General features: G+C 40.7%; 1 protein-coding gene across 1 annotated transcript; it reads left to right on the forward strand.

The window, feature by feature from the left end:
- The first annotated feature begins 9,437 nt into the window (after positions 1-9,437).
- LOC137795131 (fibroblast growth factor 8b-like) lies at positions 9,438-13,266 on the forward strand. Its single transcript, XM_068592434.1, has 5 exons — positions 9,438-9,536; positions 9,634-9,670; positions 10,277-10,457; positions 12,054-12,160; positions 12,439-13,266. Exons 1-5 carry the CDS (start codon positions 9,478-9,480, stop codon positions 12,733-12,735), a joined length of 681 nt encoding a protein of 226 aa, XP_068448535.1. The 5' UTR covers positions 9,438-9,477; the 3' UTR covers positions 12,736-13,266.
- Positions 13,267-13,534: the final 268 nt, after the last annotated feature.

A 13,534-nucleotide genomic window follows, 5' to 3' on the forward strand; every position in this document is an offset into this window, starting at 1 on the left:
CTATTTTTCAGAAGCTGAGGCCGAAACACGCTATGCTAAAGATGTGAAATGTGTCCATTAGTCTTTGTTTTATGCTGCTGTTAATGTGCACATTAGTGCCTAAAACCTGAGCTTGCTGAGCTGCTGCACAGTGGATTATGTTTTACACTAAACTGATATCTTAAATAGATTAATTAATATATTATTTAATCCACTGTATGTTAACGATATGCAGACAGATGATAATTATTTTTGCATCCGTCAATGTTGCAGCAGTGGAAAATAAAATTATGAAGCAGTGGGAGAAATTTGCAGTTTGAGCTCCATCAATTTCGCATTGTACACCTATAACAGTGTTGGACTCACGATGGACAGAAAAATGATCAAAATCATTGAAGCAGAACCAGACATATTATCCTTTTTTATTTCACGCAACTTTCTTGCACCAATGCGTTATGCTAGTAGCAGCTAATGTAGCCTAGAGCCGCTAGTTTTCAGAAAAATGAGGAACGGGCTACAGACGTCTGGTAACTTCACTTGTAACTCCACACCCCATATTTTTCTTCTACTCATCATCGCCAATGTCACTTGAGGCCATTAATCAGTCTTTGTGCAAGTCCCTCTGGAGCCACAAAGGGTTTTAAACAACGTTTTACACAAATGGAGTCGAACTCCACAAGGCCTGTAAACAGACTTAGGTGTGTAAAATCAGTGGAGTTAAGGAAAATTCAACAGCTTGGAGTTGTACGTTCACAACAATTAATGGTTGGCCTTTGGTTGAGTCTCACCGCTCGCAGCGGCACCCTAGAAACATAGGCAGCTGTTTTCAGGACATAAACTGATTCAAGGCTGCATATTCTGTCCAGTGCAGAAGTGAAGAGGTGAAACAAACTGGGACAAAGGTGTTTCAATGTGAGTAAAAGATGTGCGCTTTATTTAATCTAGTTGATACATTAATAGATGATAAGAAAAAATGTATAGACTTTGGAAGAAAATACAAACCTTTGCAGTTCCTTGTGACTTTTGAGAAAAGAGGGTTTCCAATGGAGTCAACAAACATTTTTATCAGTTTAAACTTGTGTATGTGAAATACTTATAACTGTTATATGCAGTGTAATAGTAGCATACTCTGTTTATTCGCAATTCTGGCCAGACACAATAGACATCTTAGAACTAAACTGTTAGTAATGAATACAGGTAACCTGACCCAGAACCATCTGAGAAGCCTTCATTGGAAACTCTTGGGAAAAGGGCAGGCACTTTCCTAAAATATTTGTAGGGCAGGTAATTGAAGGAATCACCTGTCAATCAAACTCTTCCCAAAGCCAGTTAGGAACAGAGCTAAAACACCCTTCCTACTAAGAAAAAGCCTTCAGCCCCATTCTGTGGTCTTCTTCAAATGAAGATATACTCTCCAGTTCAGATTTAACTGACGCTATTGCAGCAACTATCCTCTTTGGGAGCCACCGATGTTGTTTTGAGCAAACAGTCTCCTATCCTCGAGCCCCTTACAGGACGCTGATTGGTCCGTGCTCTGCGTCAGTGAACACAATAATCGTGATTTTTATGCAACATGTGATCATGCGAGAAACAGGTGATTCACGGGGAGGACCTTGCAATAATTTAGCTACCGTGCAAGGTAAGACCACTTAACTGTAGAAACACAAGTCCTAAAGCAGCAGAGTCGCAAGATTTTGCATTTTTTTTATTGTTTAATGAGTGATACCATTGTTTTATTGTTTTACCATTTTATTTTGCAGCAGAAAATGCAGGCAACTTGTAATGGATTCTCTTTTTTTAATACACATTGTTGTATGTCTTTTGAGTTAAAGATTTACACTGATACACTACACTGATGGTGCATGATGTTGATTAATATCTCAAACTCTGATAGCTTTGACATCTTTGTTTGACTTTGTAGATGAAGCCACAGTCATTCCAAACATTTTAGGATGATACTAATTAATCATGAAATAAATCTACACTTCTTTTTTAGTTTTTGTCACGTGATAATGAGACCATGTAGACTTTATTTTCCTGAATTCCATAGTTGTTGACCTTCATTGATGCCCAAGATTTCTTCCTGAGTGTGAAATCTGTTGCAGGAGATGTTGTTTAACAGGCATTTGAACATAAAGCTGAGTTATTTCAGGTTTGATAGATACAAGTTGTAACTACAAGAAAACTTAAGAGAAAGAGAAAGGGGAAAACGTTGTATGATAATGAGCAAGCAAGAGAGAGATAAAGAAAAAGAGAGCACAGTAAAGGTATGGATGGAAAGAGGAAAGGAGTAAGAGAGAGGCATGGGTAGGTATGATTCCCAGAGGACCATTGAATTTCCCTTCTTTCTTCTCTGCGTTTTTCATGGTCCTCTCACTCCCAGGTCTACACAGCTGTTTCAGGTCCGGGGGCTTCTTTCTCCAGAGCCCAGATGAAAGAGCCGCCTTGAGCAGCCCTGCAGGTAGGTCTGTTAAAGCCATTGCTCTGGCTGTCCACTGCACAACACATGAAATAAAAAAAAGGCAGAAAGAAAAAGACGGGGGGGGGAGTAGAAGAGGAGAAAAGGGGATGATATGAAAACAGGGGTAAAGAGAAATTCAAAGAAACAGTAGAGAAGGAACAGAGGACACAGATGACAGACAAGGAGAAAGATGAAGATGGAGAGATGGAGAGTGAGAGGGAAACCAGAGAGGGAGGGGAGGATACCTGCCCTCGGCCACCCCAGACCTCCTCCTCTTCCTCCCCCTCAGCACCCCTGATACCAGGAATGATGTCTGCTTTTATTGACTTTGTTAAACCATTTTCAATGCTACTTCCTATGTGTTTACAAGACAGTAAATCACGCTCCACTCGGGGTGGGGGGTTATGGGGTGAAATACGGGGGAAACATCCAAATCGTTGGGAAGGAAGACCACTTCAACAGAGCCAACGACAACTTTGCAGCTTTCTAGCTCACTGCCAGCACGCCACGCCACACACACACTTCTCCACAGGGAATTGAAGGAGATGCCACTGTGGGCTCCTTTGTCTTCATCGCTTTCATATTCATCTGTTCTGACGAGAGCAAATGAGTAATTTAAGACTCACTGAATGATGAAGCTGTTGAAGAGAAATAGAAAAACAGAACTGCTACACTCAACAGTTGTTAAAAGCTTCAAGAGCGAGCTTTATTTAATACCACTAGGAACACCGCGCAAAGTCGTTATGCAAACACATTCGGGTTATGGCAAAATTGGGTCCCCTTAATCACTTCTACACACCGGGGTCATTCCCAGACAGTCGTTTCGTCAAGTTAAAAAGCCATTCAAACTCTCTGCTACACTCAAACTCAAGTAAGTCAAACGTCATTCAGTGGCGAGAACAATGATTCGCTTTTTCAAATTTTCTCACCATAACAATTTTCTAAGGCGCTGGGCACTGTGACACCACCACATACACACTTATGCACACAGCACACTCACCAGATCGTCATCACCGTGTGACTGTGTTGCTCCGGGTGACTGAAAGGTCCCCCCCCCTCCCCCCTCACTGATTACCTCATTTTAATGGCACAATTAAAGCTTTCCATCTGTCAGATTTCTAAGATGACAATAAAAAATAGGACTTTAGAAGGTAAAGGTTAGGCAACATTTTTGTGACTGCCCGCAATTGAATAATAACTAAATGTACTTTTGGTTTTCCTAGAAATATATTGCAGACAGTCATGCATATGCAAGTACGTTACGTACAATAATTGTGATTCACTGAGTCAAAAACATGTACACGTTACTGTTATGATCGGAAAAAAAACTTGTATCATCATCGCTTTTTCATAAATCACCCCTCATAAGTTGTAATTCATGTCAACTACTTATTTTTAGCTTTCAAATAAACAATTGTGTGCGCTTACAGTACTTACTGTACGGTCTATGGTGTGGAACATGATCTAAAATACAATGCCAGTAAGACTACTACTACTAAGCCAGGAGGACAAAAGTCTTAAATTCCCTGACTTCAAACTGTCTGATAAATAGCTCGGTGTCTGTGATACAGTAAAATATCTTGGACAGTTTATTTAAGAACAGATGAGCGAAGATAAAGACATCTATAGGCGATGTCGTAGGGTGTATGCACAAGCAAACTTATTGTACACCACTGCACACTTGAGGTCTAGTTACAAATCACAAAAAAGCAAGCCTACAGAGACTTCAAGTAGCGTATAATGACGCCATGAGAATATCACTGAAGAGACCGAGAGGGTGTCGTGCCAGTGAAATGTTTGAGGCTGCAGGAGTTAATACTGTGCAAACTGGTTTAGGAAATCTTTTGTATGAATGTATCTGTCAAGTTAATGACTCTAAAAATGAAATCATCTTGGTTTTTATCAAACATAAGGTTTATACTACACACCACCAGTCCCAGCTGTGGAGACATTTGTACAGCTGTCTATTTATAAGGCATCGGTAGATGTATTACAAACGTGCTTCTGTATGTACTGGGGCCAAAAAGCAAATGTTAGTCCTGCAAGCCGCTAACAGATTTATCCACCCATCAAAAAGCAATTATTCAATGTTATAACAAACCATCAAGTCTGCAGTTATAAATGTTTATTAATCATTAATAACAGGTTTAGGCTCCAATTTTTGTAGAAGGCTACAGCCAAAGTGAATAAGTCTGCTATAAGTTGTAATATGTTTTAAATAAACCAAGTCTGCCGTTTTAAATGCAAATAAATAGTTAATACATTAAGGTCAGAGGTCAAAAGTTCCATTGGAGGAGTGTTCATAATGAACTCAAGTGCAAAAAAGACAAAGCAAGACCTGGAGGAGAACCAAACACAGCCACAACTTGCAACCAAAAATATATTATTATATTATAAATAATTAATTAACATTACTAAAGCAATTAATTACAACTGGGTAATACTCTATTAATGATAACTTAGCACATTCTCCTTTCAGTTGCCATTGTACATGTTCATCTGAATTAAAAAAGACATATCATGAAAAAGACTTTGCTAGAAGCCCGTCATTAATCCTGCATGTCATCCTGCGCCGGGAACCATCTGTCAGCACGCTCTCCAGCCAGTTCGGGGTAAGAGTGGTGAAGTGGCTCCCGACACATTATGTGGTTCACGTTGTTGCACCAAAGCTGCAGTGCATAATTACAACAGGTGATTAAAGAGTTTCTTCTTCTAAAAAGTCACTGCGGTTTAGGCGGTAAGGGACACTGCTACCAGATGACCCTGGGAATCGCAACATCCCACGCTTTCTTTCCACTCTCACTCACTCTCATATTCTGTCCGTCTTCCTCACTGGCTCCAACTTTTTTCCCTCGTCCTCTATGGTGTCTACCTTTCCATTGGCTCTGCCTTACGCAAGAGTGTGTATTTTTATGCCTCACATTAGCTCGGAGGAATAATACCTCTCACTGAATGGTAGTCTGCTCTGGGCCCTTTTCAGACATTCAGTCACTCTTCCTCTAAGAATAACCAATGTGCGCCTTTGCCAAAAAGTTCCTCTTTTTCTCAGTGATTGCTGTTTTTGTGCCTCATTCGCTGATAGCAGGGCTTTGTATTAGTTAGCAAACTGTGATCCAAATGTGAAAAGCAGCATTGAGAGACTAACGGAAAAGACAAAAGGAGTCGGGATCTGAGGCTAAACTTGGACCTGCGTCAACTCTTCTCAAACTCATTAAGACGCCAGAAACTTGGTCACTAGAGAATCTCAGGAGTGAGACAGCAGCCGGTTAGGTAGGAAAAAAAAGAATAGAGTAAAAAATGATCATGTTTCAGAGGAAACCTTTCATGTACAGTCTGGAGAACTTTAGCCTAACCCGTGTGGCAGGTCACCTTACCAAACGCCATTTATGTTTGCAGAGACGGAATTGTTTCTAAATTGTAAATGGCTGTTGTAGATTGTAGTGAAATCAAATAAATATATCAAATGAATGCACAGCACTGGACCAAATGTTCTCAGTCAAGTTATTTTCAAGCAGGGCTGTGTGTGAGAATAACCAGCTAAGATGTTATGTGTAATCAAAGAAATAGTTCAACATTTTAGGACATAAACTAATTTGCTCCTTGTTAGATGAAAAGACTCTGCTGTCTGCCCAGTAAATATGAAGCAGCCAGCCGTTGGTTAGCTTAGCTTAGCGTTAAGGCTGGAAACAGCTAGTCTGGCTCTGTCTGAAGGTTAAAAAACCTCCTCTAAAGCTCACTGATTAACACGCTATAACTTGTTTCTTTAATCCACACGTTGTGGTTTTACTCTGGTTTATAACTATTTCTTGGCTGGGTGGTGAGTTCCTGGAGTTACTGTGAGGTTGCCCGGCAATGAGTGCAGACTTATATTGAGTGAATGGGATTAATCTTCTCATCTAACTCGGAGCACGAAAGCAAATGCGCGTATTTTGCCAGTTTGTAACAATTTATTTCAGAAAAGAGGTCAGGTAAGAATCAGTTAGGGTCCAGATGTAAAATGTATGTTTCAGTCCAAATGGCACTTTTTCAACAAAGTTATTTCCTCTGTTAGAAACTCGCCTCTTTCCTTCATCTGACAATTAGAGAAGAACAAAAGAATCTTAAATTAACAAACTGTGTTGATTTGCAGGCAGAATTTGTCCACAAAAAAAAGAACAGAAAAAGTATAATGTATGTTTTAATAATCACACATTTGACAGCAATTCCAATAAAATCCTAGATCTTATTTTCAAGATATTTAAATTCTTCTCAGAAAGTATCACTGAAAATGTTGGAAACGAACAGCTTTCATAGCGATCAGAACTTCTGTCATTGTCTGCTCTCGGCTGAGCCGAGGTCATTACAAGAGTAAACGTAGCTAAATGAGAATGAAACCAATAATGCAATGAAATAGTGCCATGCCTTCCGGCAGATGAAACTCAGCCAGCTATTGAAAGAGGGATTGTGGACATATTGAATATTTTTGGTGGATGGAAACGACCCATTGATCTGCATATGTTTTTTATAAATCCTGTCGCTGGATCATGCTTCAGAGAATAGAAGTAAATATAAGTCTGCGTTATGTAGAGCAGACTGATAAAAGGTTACACCAACAGGCAAAACCCCACCATCTCTCCAGGTTTCCTCTTCCTAATCATCAAATTGTCTTTAAATGACTCATGACAGAACTACTCTGTGGGTTTAGACAGTCAAACAAGCACTTTTGATGAGTCATTGTGTGGTCTTCATAAAACTCAATCTCTTTAATTATCATGCATGTGGATTTCAGATTTAGGATGTGTGATCATTGCTTCACAGGGGTCAAAATATGAAAGAACAAAGAGCTGAATTGTTCCAGGTGGCAAAATCACTTGTTACAATGTCCCACTGGAACTAATAAGGCAGGTCCATTTTCACCCCCTAAATCCCCTGCATTGGCTGAAATGACTGATTTACGGCTGAGACATTGACCAAATTCACATGATTATATATATAATAAAGCCTACTTTACTCTTGTACAGCTGTGCTGTGTGAACAGAGCAGAAGTTTCCCATCGTGTTCATATACAACATGGGCCTGCATTTGTGAACACTCACAGGGTCCAAAATTGGTTTTGGCACATTAAAACAATTATCTATATATACTGTCGATAATGACCTCTATTCTGATTTAAATCGTGCATGTAGCAGATGCTAAAGTGTTTGTGTTCAGCTTTGGCATTTACAATCTCACACAATTTGTGAATGAAACCCAAAATGTTTATTTCACCAGCACACGGGACAGTGAAGTGGAGATTGGTGTTCAATGTATTTATTTCCCATTTCAATCCTTTTCATCACTGAAGTTAAATTTGGTGTATTACATATTTGTTTTACAAAACCAGGTAGAAAGATTAATTGTAGAATAAATGTAACATTGGTGGAGTCAGTTGTTCAATTTTTAGTCCATTGTATAAGCTATGAGAGTTTGAGTATAGTCTTAATTCAGAGAGGGGAAAAAGCTGCTTCAAAATCTTTTCTTTCACAATCATTTTCTTCTTAGTTTTGATTGAAAAAAGACCTGCGCATGATCGATCTAGTTTAGATTATGTTACTGAAAACCGCCCCCATTCTTCCCTATCAGACGAGTGTGTAGCAGTCATGTCTCCTTGAAGGAAGCCCTGTCGCTGTAATGTATTACTTTGTTGTCACAAAGAATAATTACGATATAATCGCATGATGGAGTGCATGAAGCCGTACTGTAAAAGTAGCAGACCAGGCCTTGGACACCCTTTTGAAAATCAAACCAGGTTTGTGAAAAGTTATGGAAGAGTGATTGTGAGCGAGAGAGCATTTGTATCCAAGGCAAAGGCCTTAGATGTTATGTGAAAACCATTCTGTGTCATGTGTTCACATGGAATACATATTACTTACATATGTAGGATGAAAAAGTACATCACGGTCTGTCCTGAGGGACCACCAAACAACCTCTAACCTGCAGTCAGGGAATAAGTTAATGTAACTGTAGATTTTCTTAAGTACAAGCCAGGGAATGTTTCCATGTGGACAATTCTGCTTTGAGCAAACCTGAGAATTTAACATGGATGAAAATACAGCATGAATTGGGTTAACGTGAGTGTGAATGAATGCTTCGTTAAAACCATTTTGGCAGACATGCTGATGTTTTTGTGTGTAATAAATTCCTCTCTTCCTGACAGATTGTATTTCATATTCTCATCGTGTTTAATTATACATTCAACTCATTGATGGATTTCGTGTTTGTGGATTTGGGAGCAAATAGGTGGAGACAAAGTGTTTAATAAGTATTCAGTTTCAAATTGGCTCCAGCTCGAACGCTCCGCCTGCTCTCGCCGAGGTTATTGACTTTCCCGCAAGTTAAAGTATTTAAATGTCGAGGGAGACAGATGCAGTATGAGCACTGGAGGCGACCACAAGCAACACACGTGTGGGAGGAAGGTTGACGTTGGAGTTTTACTATCTGTGTATCTTATGGAGCGACGGCGGTGGCATCATTGCTCTAACTATACAGAAGACCAATAAAGCCGCGTTGGTCCACGTGGGATTCATTCAACTTTTTATTTATGTATCATTATTTAATTATTCAATCACTTTCACAGCGCTCATCTGACCGTTGATCCGAAAATAATCCGTGCGTAAAACTACAAATACTCACCACTGCTCTGGCTTTGATTGCCAGGGAGGCTTTTTTTTTCGACTTCAAACAAGAAGCAAGAGCTCCAACGCTGAACACTGGGCGAGTGTCTGACACCGAGAGTTTAGATGGAGCTGGTTTGGTGACAGCGACACCGGACTTTCAGTTTGGATTGGCACCGCAGCCCTTTTAGATATCCTGGACTTTTTTTTTTTTTTTTTTTTTTTACTGTTTCAGTCGCGTGGATCCCGTATCTGCGTGGGACTCTGACAGTTTTGGATCTCTTAATTGTCCCGGCTATCTATCACCGTCCATATGTCACGAGAGGGGGATAAAAGTCAGCTGAAATTCCCACCAGGAGGAACTTTATTTCCGAGAGCTTCCAGCACCGAATCAGTGGAGTATTCATGAAGCAATATTTGAACTATTACAAGATGAGGCTGAGAACATCGAGGTTAGGCTATCTGTAAGTAAAGAGGTGTCAAGATGAAATTGCCTGTATATCTCATTGAATTTGAGCAACAGGTTAGATGTTCTAATTCTTTTCTCTTCTTTTCTCTAAGGTTACTTCAGTTCACGGCGCTTTGCTTTTACGCACAGGTAACTCTTCACTCCAATAAAAAACATCAATGATGCGTAAAGTTCTATAATTAAGTAGGTAAAACTTAACAGGTATGCAGACGCCGTGCTCAGCGCCTTATAGTTCAGCGTCATATATCTGCAATGGGCTGCAATAACAATGACAACATTTTATTATGAGTGCTATGGCAATTGGCAACCATTCAAACATCTTGAAAAGAGGTAAGCTCCAGTCTAAAAAGTAATTGTTAAAACACATGTGGATGGAGAACGGCTGAAATGAGAAAAAAAAGTCAAGAAGGGGTGAAAGATCATCGGTGGTAAAAAAAAAAATTTTTTTAAAACACACAAAAAAACAACCTATGAGAGGGAATTGTCATTCGCGAGGGACCATGAAAGCATCTTCAAAAAGATACTTAGGCCAACTTGTACAATTAAATGAAAGAAGAGAAAGCAGGATGCATTATTTATAAGTAATGACCGGCATAATGAACTGTGGTCCTGGGCCTTGGCACTTTGACTAACAGTTGACGTTTGTTCAGGCTTTCCTGGGTTGTAAAGTAAAAAACCTGCGACATCAAACAGCAATTCCATATTTCGTGACATGTGTTTTCTATTGTCCGACAGAACACTGTGCAGTCCCCCCCTAATTTCAAGCACCATGTCACCGAGCAGAGCCGGCTGTCGGACCGCACGAGCCGCAGGCTGACGCGGACCTACCAGCTGTACAGCCGCACCAGCGGGAAGCACGTCCAGGTCCTGGCCAACAAGCGGGTCAACGCCAACGGGGACGACGGAGCCGTGCACGGTAAGACGCTGTCGGGACAGCTGGGGGCGCATGGTGGAAGGTTTCCAACGAGCCAAGAACGCTGTCATAATAACACAAAGGACGCATGTCAGTGTCTTTTTAAATGTCAGCCAGTCGCAATATATCAGAACCGTTAATTGATGGAAATATTCAAAATATTGCGAGAATAAAAGTGTTTTTGATGTCGGCTAAATATCCTAGCAAACTTAGCCAGGTGAGGTTTGCGTATGATTGAATATGAAAGTGTGGTTTTGTTATGAATAGCGGCGCAAAAGTCCGCATGTGTTAATCTAGTTAGAAAGATCATGTTTTACTGTCTTTGAAATGATGAAGAATATTAAACCCATAAAGCCCCAGTGTGTTATTGCCAGATCAGTCCAAACCGATGACAGCTTAAGGTCATCCTTTCTAACATTTCAATGCTTTTCGACCTCGGGCAAGCCATAAAATAGGAAACGTGTTCACGTTGAGAAAACAGGAATTGTTTAAATCCATTGGCGCGTGGGGCGGTGTTGAAAAGCAGTAAAAGAAATTTAAAAAAAATAAAAATGTTTTTGGCAGCCTGCAGGAAAATGTTTGAGCCAGAAGAAATACTTATAGCAATTGTAAACATCAGTAGTGGCATCAGTGTTGCCATCCTTTATGGCCTTATGGAGATGATTTATTTCGTTGTGTGTGTGTGTGTGTGTGTGTGTGTGTGTGTGTGTGTGTGTGTGTGTGTGTGTGTGTGTGTGTGAGAGAGCATTAGAAAGTCCTTGACACCTGTTATGATGGACTTCAGTGGGATAGTCTTTGCTAGCAGGGAAAAACTGTCTTAAACTCAAAGAGAGCAACAATCCTGTCACCAAAGGATTTTGGTGTGCTGAGCCATCTTTCCACCACAGCCACCACCACCATCCATCCCCTTCTCAATGCTTGCTTTTTGGAGACGCATTTTATGAGGAATTTTCATTGCTTTACAACTCAATGTATGACTCAATTTATAAGGAGCGCTGAAGTCAGCATCTTCACTTTATACCTTTTCCTCTCCTTTGCCTCTCCTGTGTGCTCTTTTGTCTTTTTAATTTCTCTGCCTCCACACACACACACACACACACACACACACACACACACACACACACACAGAAAGAGAGTTGGTCATGCACACATTGGCTACACATCTTAAGTGGGTGTCACTCTTGTAACCGGCCCAAATCTGACCGCTGCTCTGTGCTTGTGGCTGTGTCCCTGACCGCAGTATTCTCACTCTCCTTTATCCCCAGTCGGAGCTGCACAGCATTTTCAGACATTCAACAACAGTCGTGCCGCGCAAAATCACTATCATTTGGCGCTATTTTGGAAGGCTTGCAAGCTTTGTTAAAGGCCATAAGACGGTTAAAAGAGAATTTATAAGTCATCTTCATGATTCTGGGTCACTGCTCATGAAAAACTATTTAATGACATTTAATGATGACATGATGTAATTGCAGTTTATTACAGTCTCCACCATAGATTATGAATGTATTTGTTTCACACACTGTAACATCATAATCTACAGGCCTGCACCGTGTCAGAACTGTGTCATCTCATTATTTGTGATCCGTTTTGTCTGCGCAGCTAAACTGGAGGTGGAGACGGACTCCTTTGGAAGTCGCGTTCGCATTAAAGGGGTGAAGACGGGATACTACATATGCATGAACAAAAAGGGGAAGCTGATCGGCAAGGTAATGTGAAATTCATAGTTTTGTGGCTGCATATGACTACAGCAACATCTTGAAGTGTGTTGATTTCTTGGAAATGTTAGTCCAGATAACAGTTTTTAATGACACATTATTTAGACACAATCGAAGCCAGAACAAATTAGACTTTTTTTTTATTTCTCTGAGCCGCCCACTCAAAGTTTCAAAGGGTATTTGACTGTCTGGAAATATAGACGATGTTTCCGCTTCCTGGAAATCGCCCAACATACCTCAACTTCTCCCCCTCTCTTTCTCTTTCCCAGCGGAAAGGTCGAGGCAAAGACTGCATCTTTACCGAGATTGTTCTGGAAAACAACTACACAGCGCTGCAGAACGCCAAGTACGAGGGCTGGTACATGGCTTTCACACGCAAGGGCCGCCCGAGGAAGGCCTCCAAGACTAAGCAGCACCAGAGGGAGGCCCACTTCATGAAGCGTCTACCCAGGGGGCACTTGCTGAGCGAGAGAAGACCGTTTGATGTCCTTCCTCTCCGTGTCCCCACGCACCCTTTGAGCAAGCGGACTAAACATTCCCATCAGCAGCGCTCAGGGGGCCGCTGAGCACTGAAACCACTGAGGGAGAACTGTTGACGAACAGGCACAGAAGAACCACTACAAGGGGAAGCGAGTGCTCTCAGAGAAATTAACTTTTACAGTCAAGTGCCCATACACGATTTGCCTCATTTTGTGGATTTTGTGTAATTCTTTGTACTGGATTGTATGTAACCATTGATTATCTAATCTGCTAGTTATTTCCAATTCAGACAAATTGTAGGACATATTTTTACTGGTGAAATTTGGGGGGGGTTTAAGCACAAAAGAGCTCAACGATATTATCATGAATAATCAATCATTATCATGAATGAAAGCCTCTGATTAGAAGTTAGCCAACTCAGCAACAAAGAATGTTTAAAATAGAAATGAGTACATTGAAGCTAGAAACGGCAGCTATCTGTGGATTTTCTTGTGGTTGCAGCATCTGAGTCTCAGTTGACATGCTGTCCTGCCTTTAGGAGGCCATTCTGGAGAATTTGTAACCTGTTTTTTTTTCTACATATATGAATATATTTTTACTGTAAAAATGTAAATGAATGATGGAAATATTTATTGTAGAGTGTATATTAAAACCACTAAAGAATCAGTTCACAAGCTGCACGGCTTTTCTTGTGTGGTTGTTTTGGGACGGAGACCTAGCATACATTGTTGGTTGCCCCCCAAAACTGTTGTTTTTTTTCTTCTCCAAGCTGGAGACCCAGATAACTGAGGGGCAATATCTGTGACAGGCTGCTGAATTCAATGTGCTCAGCAAGTGAGACTTGGGCCTGAATGGCCTGAACTATGCATTAAAAGCGATGAGGTC

This window comes from Clinocottus analis, unplaced genomic scaffold, assembly GCF_023055335.1.
Source record: "Clinocottus analis isolate CAN_PGR_092001 unplaced genomic scaffold, fCliAna1.0.p SCAF_27, whole genome shotgun sequence".
Lineage (NCBI taxonomy): Eukaryota > Metazoa > Chordata > Actinopteri > Perciformes > Cottidae > Clinocottus > Clinocottus analis.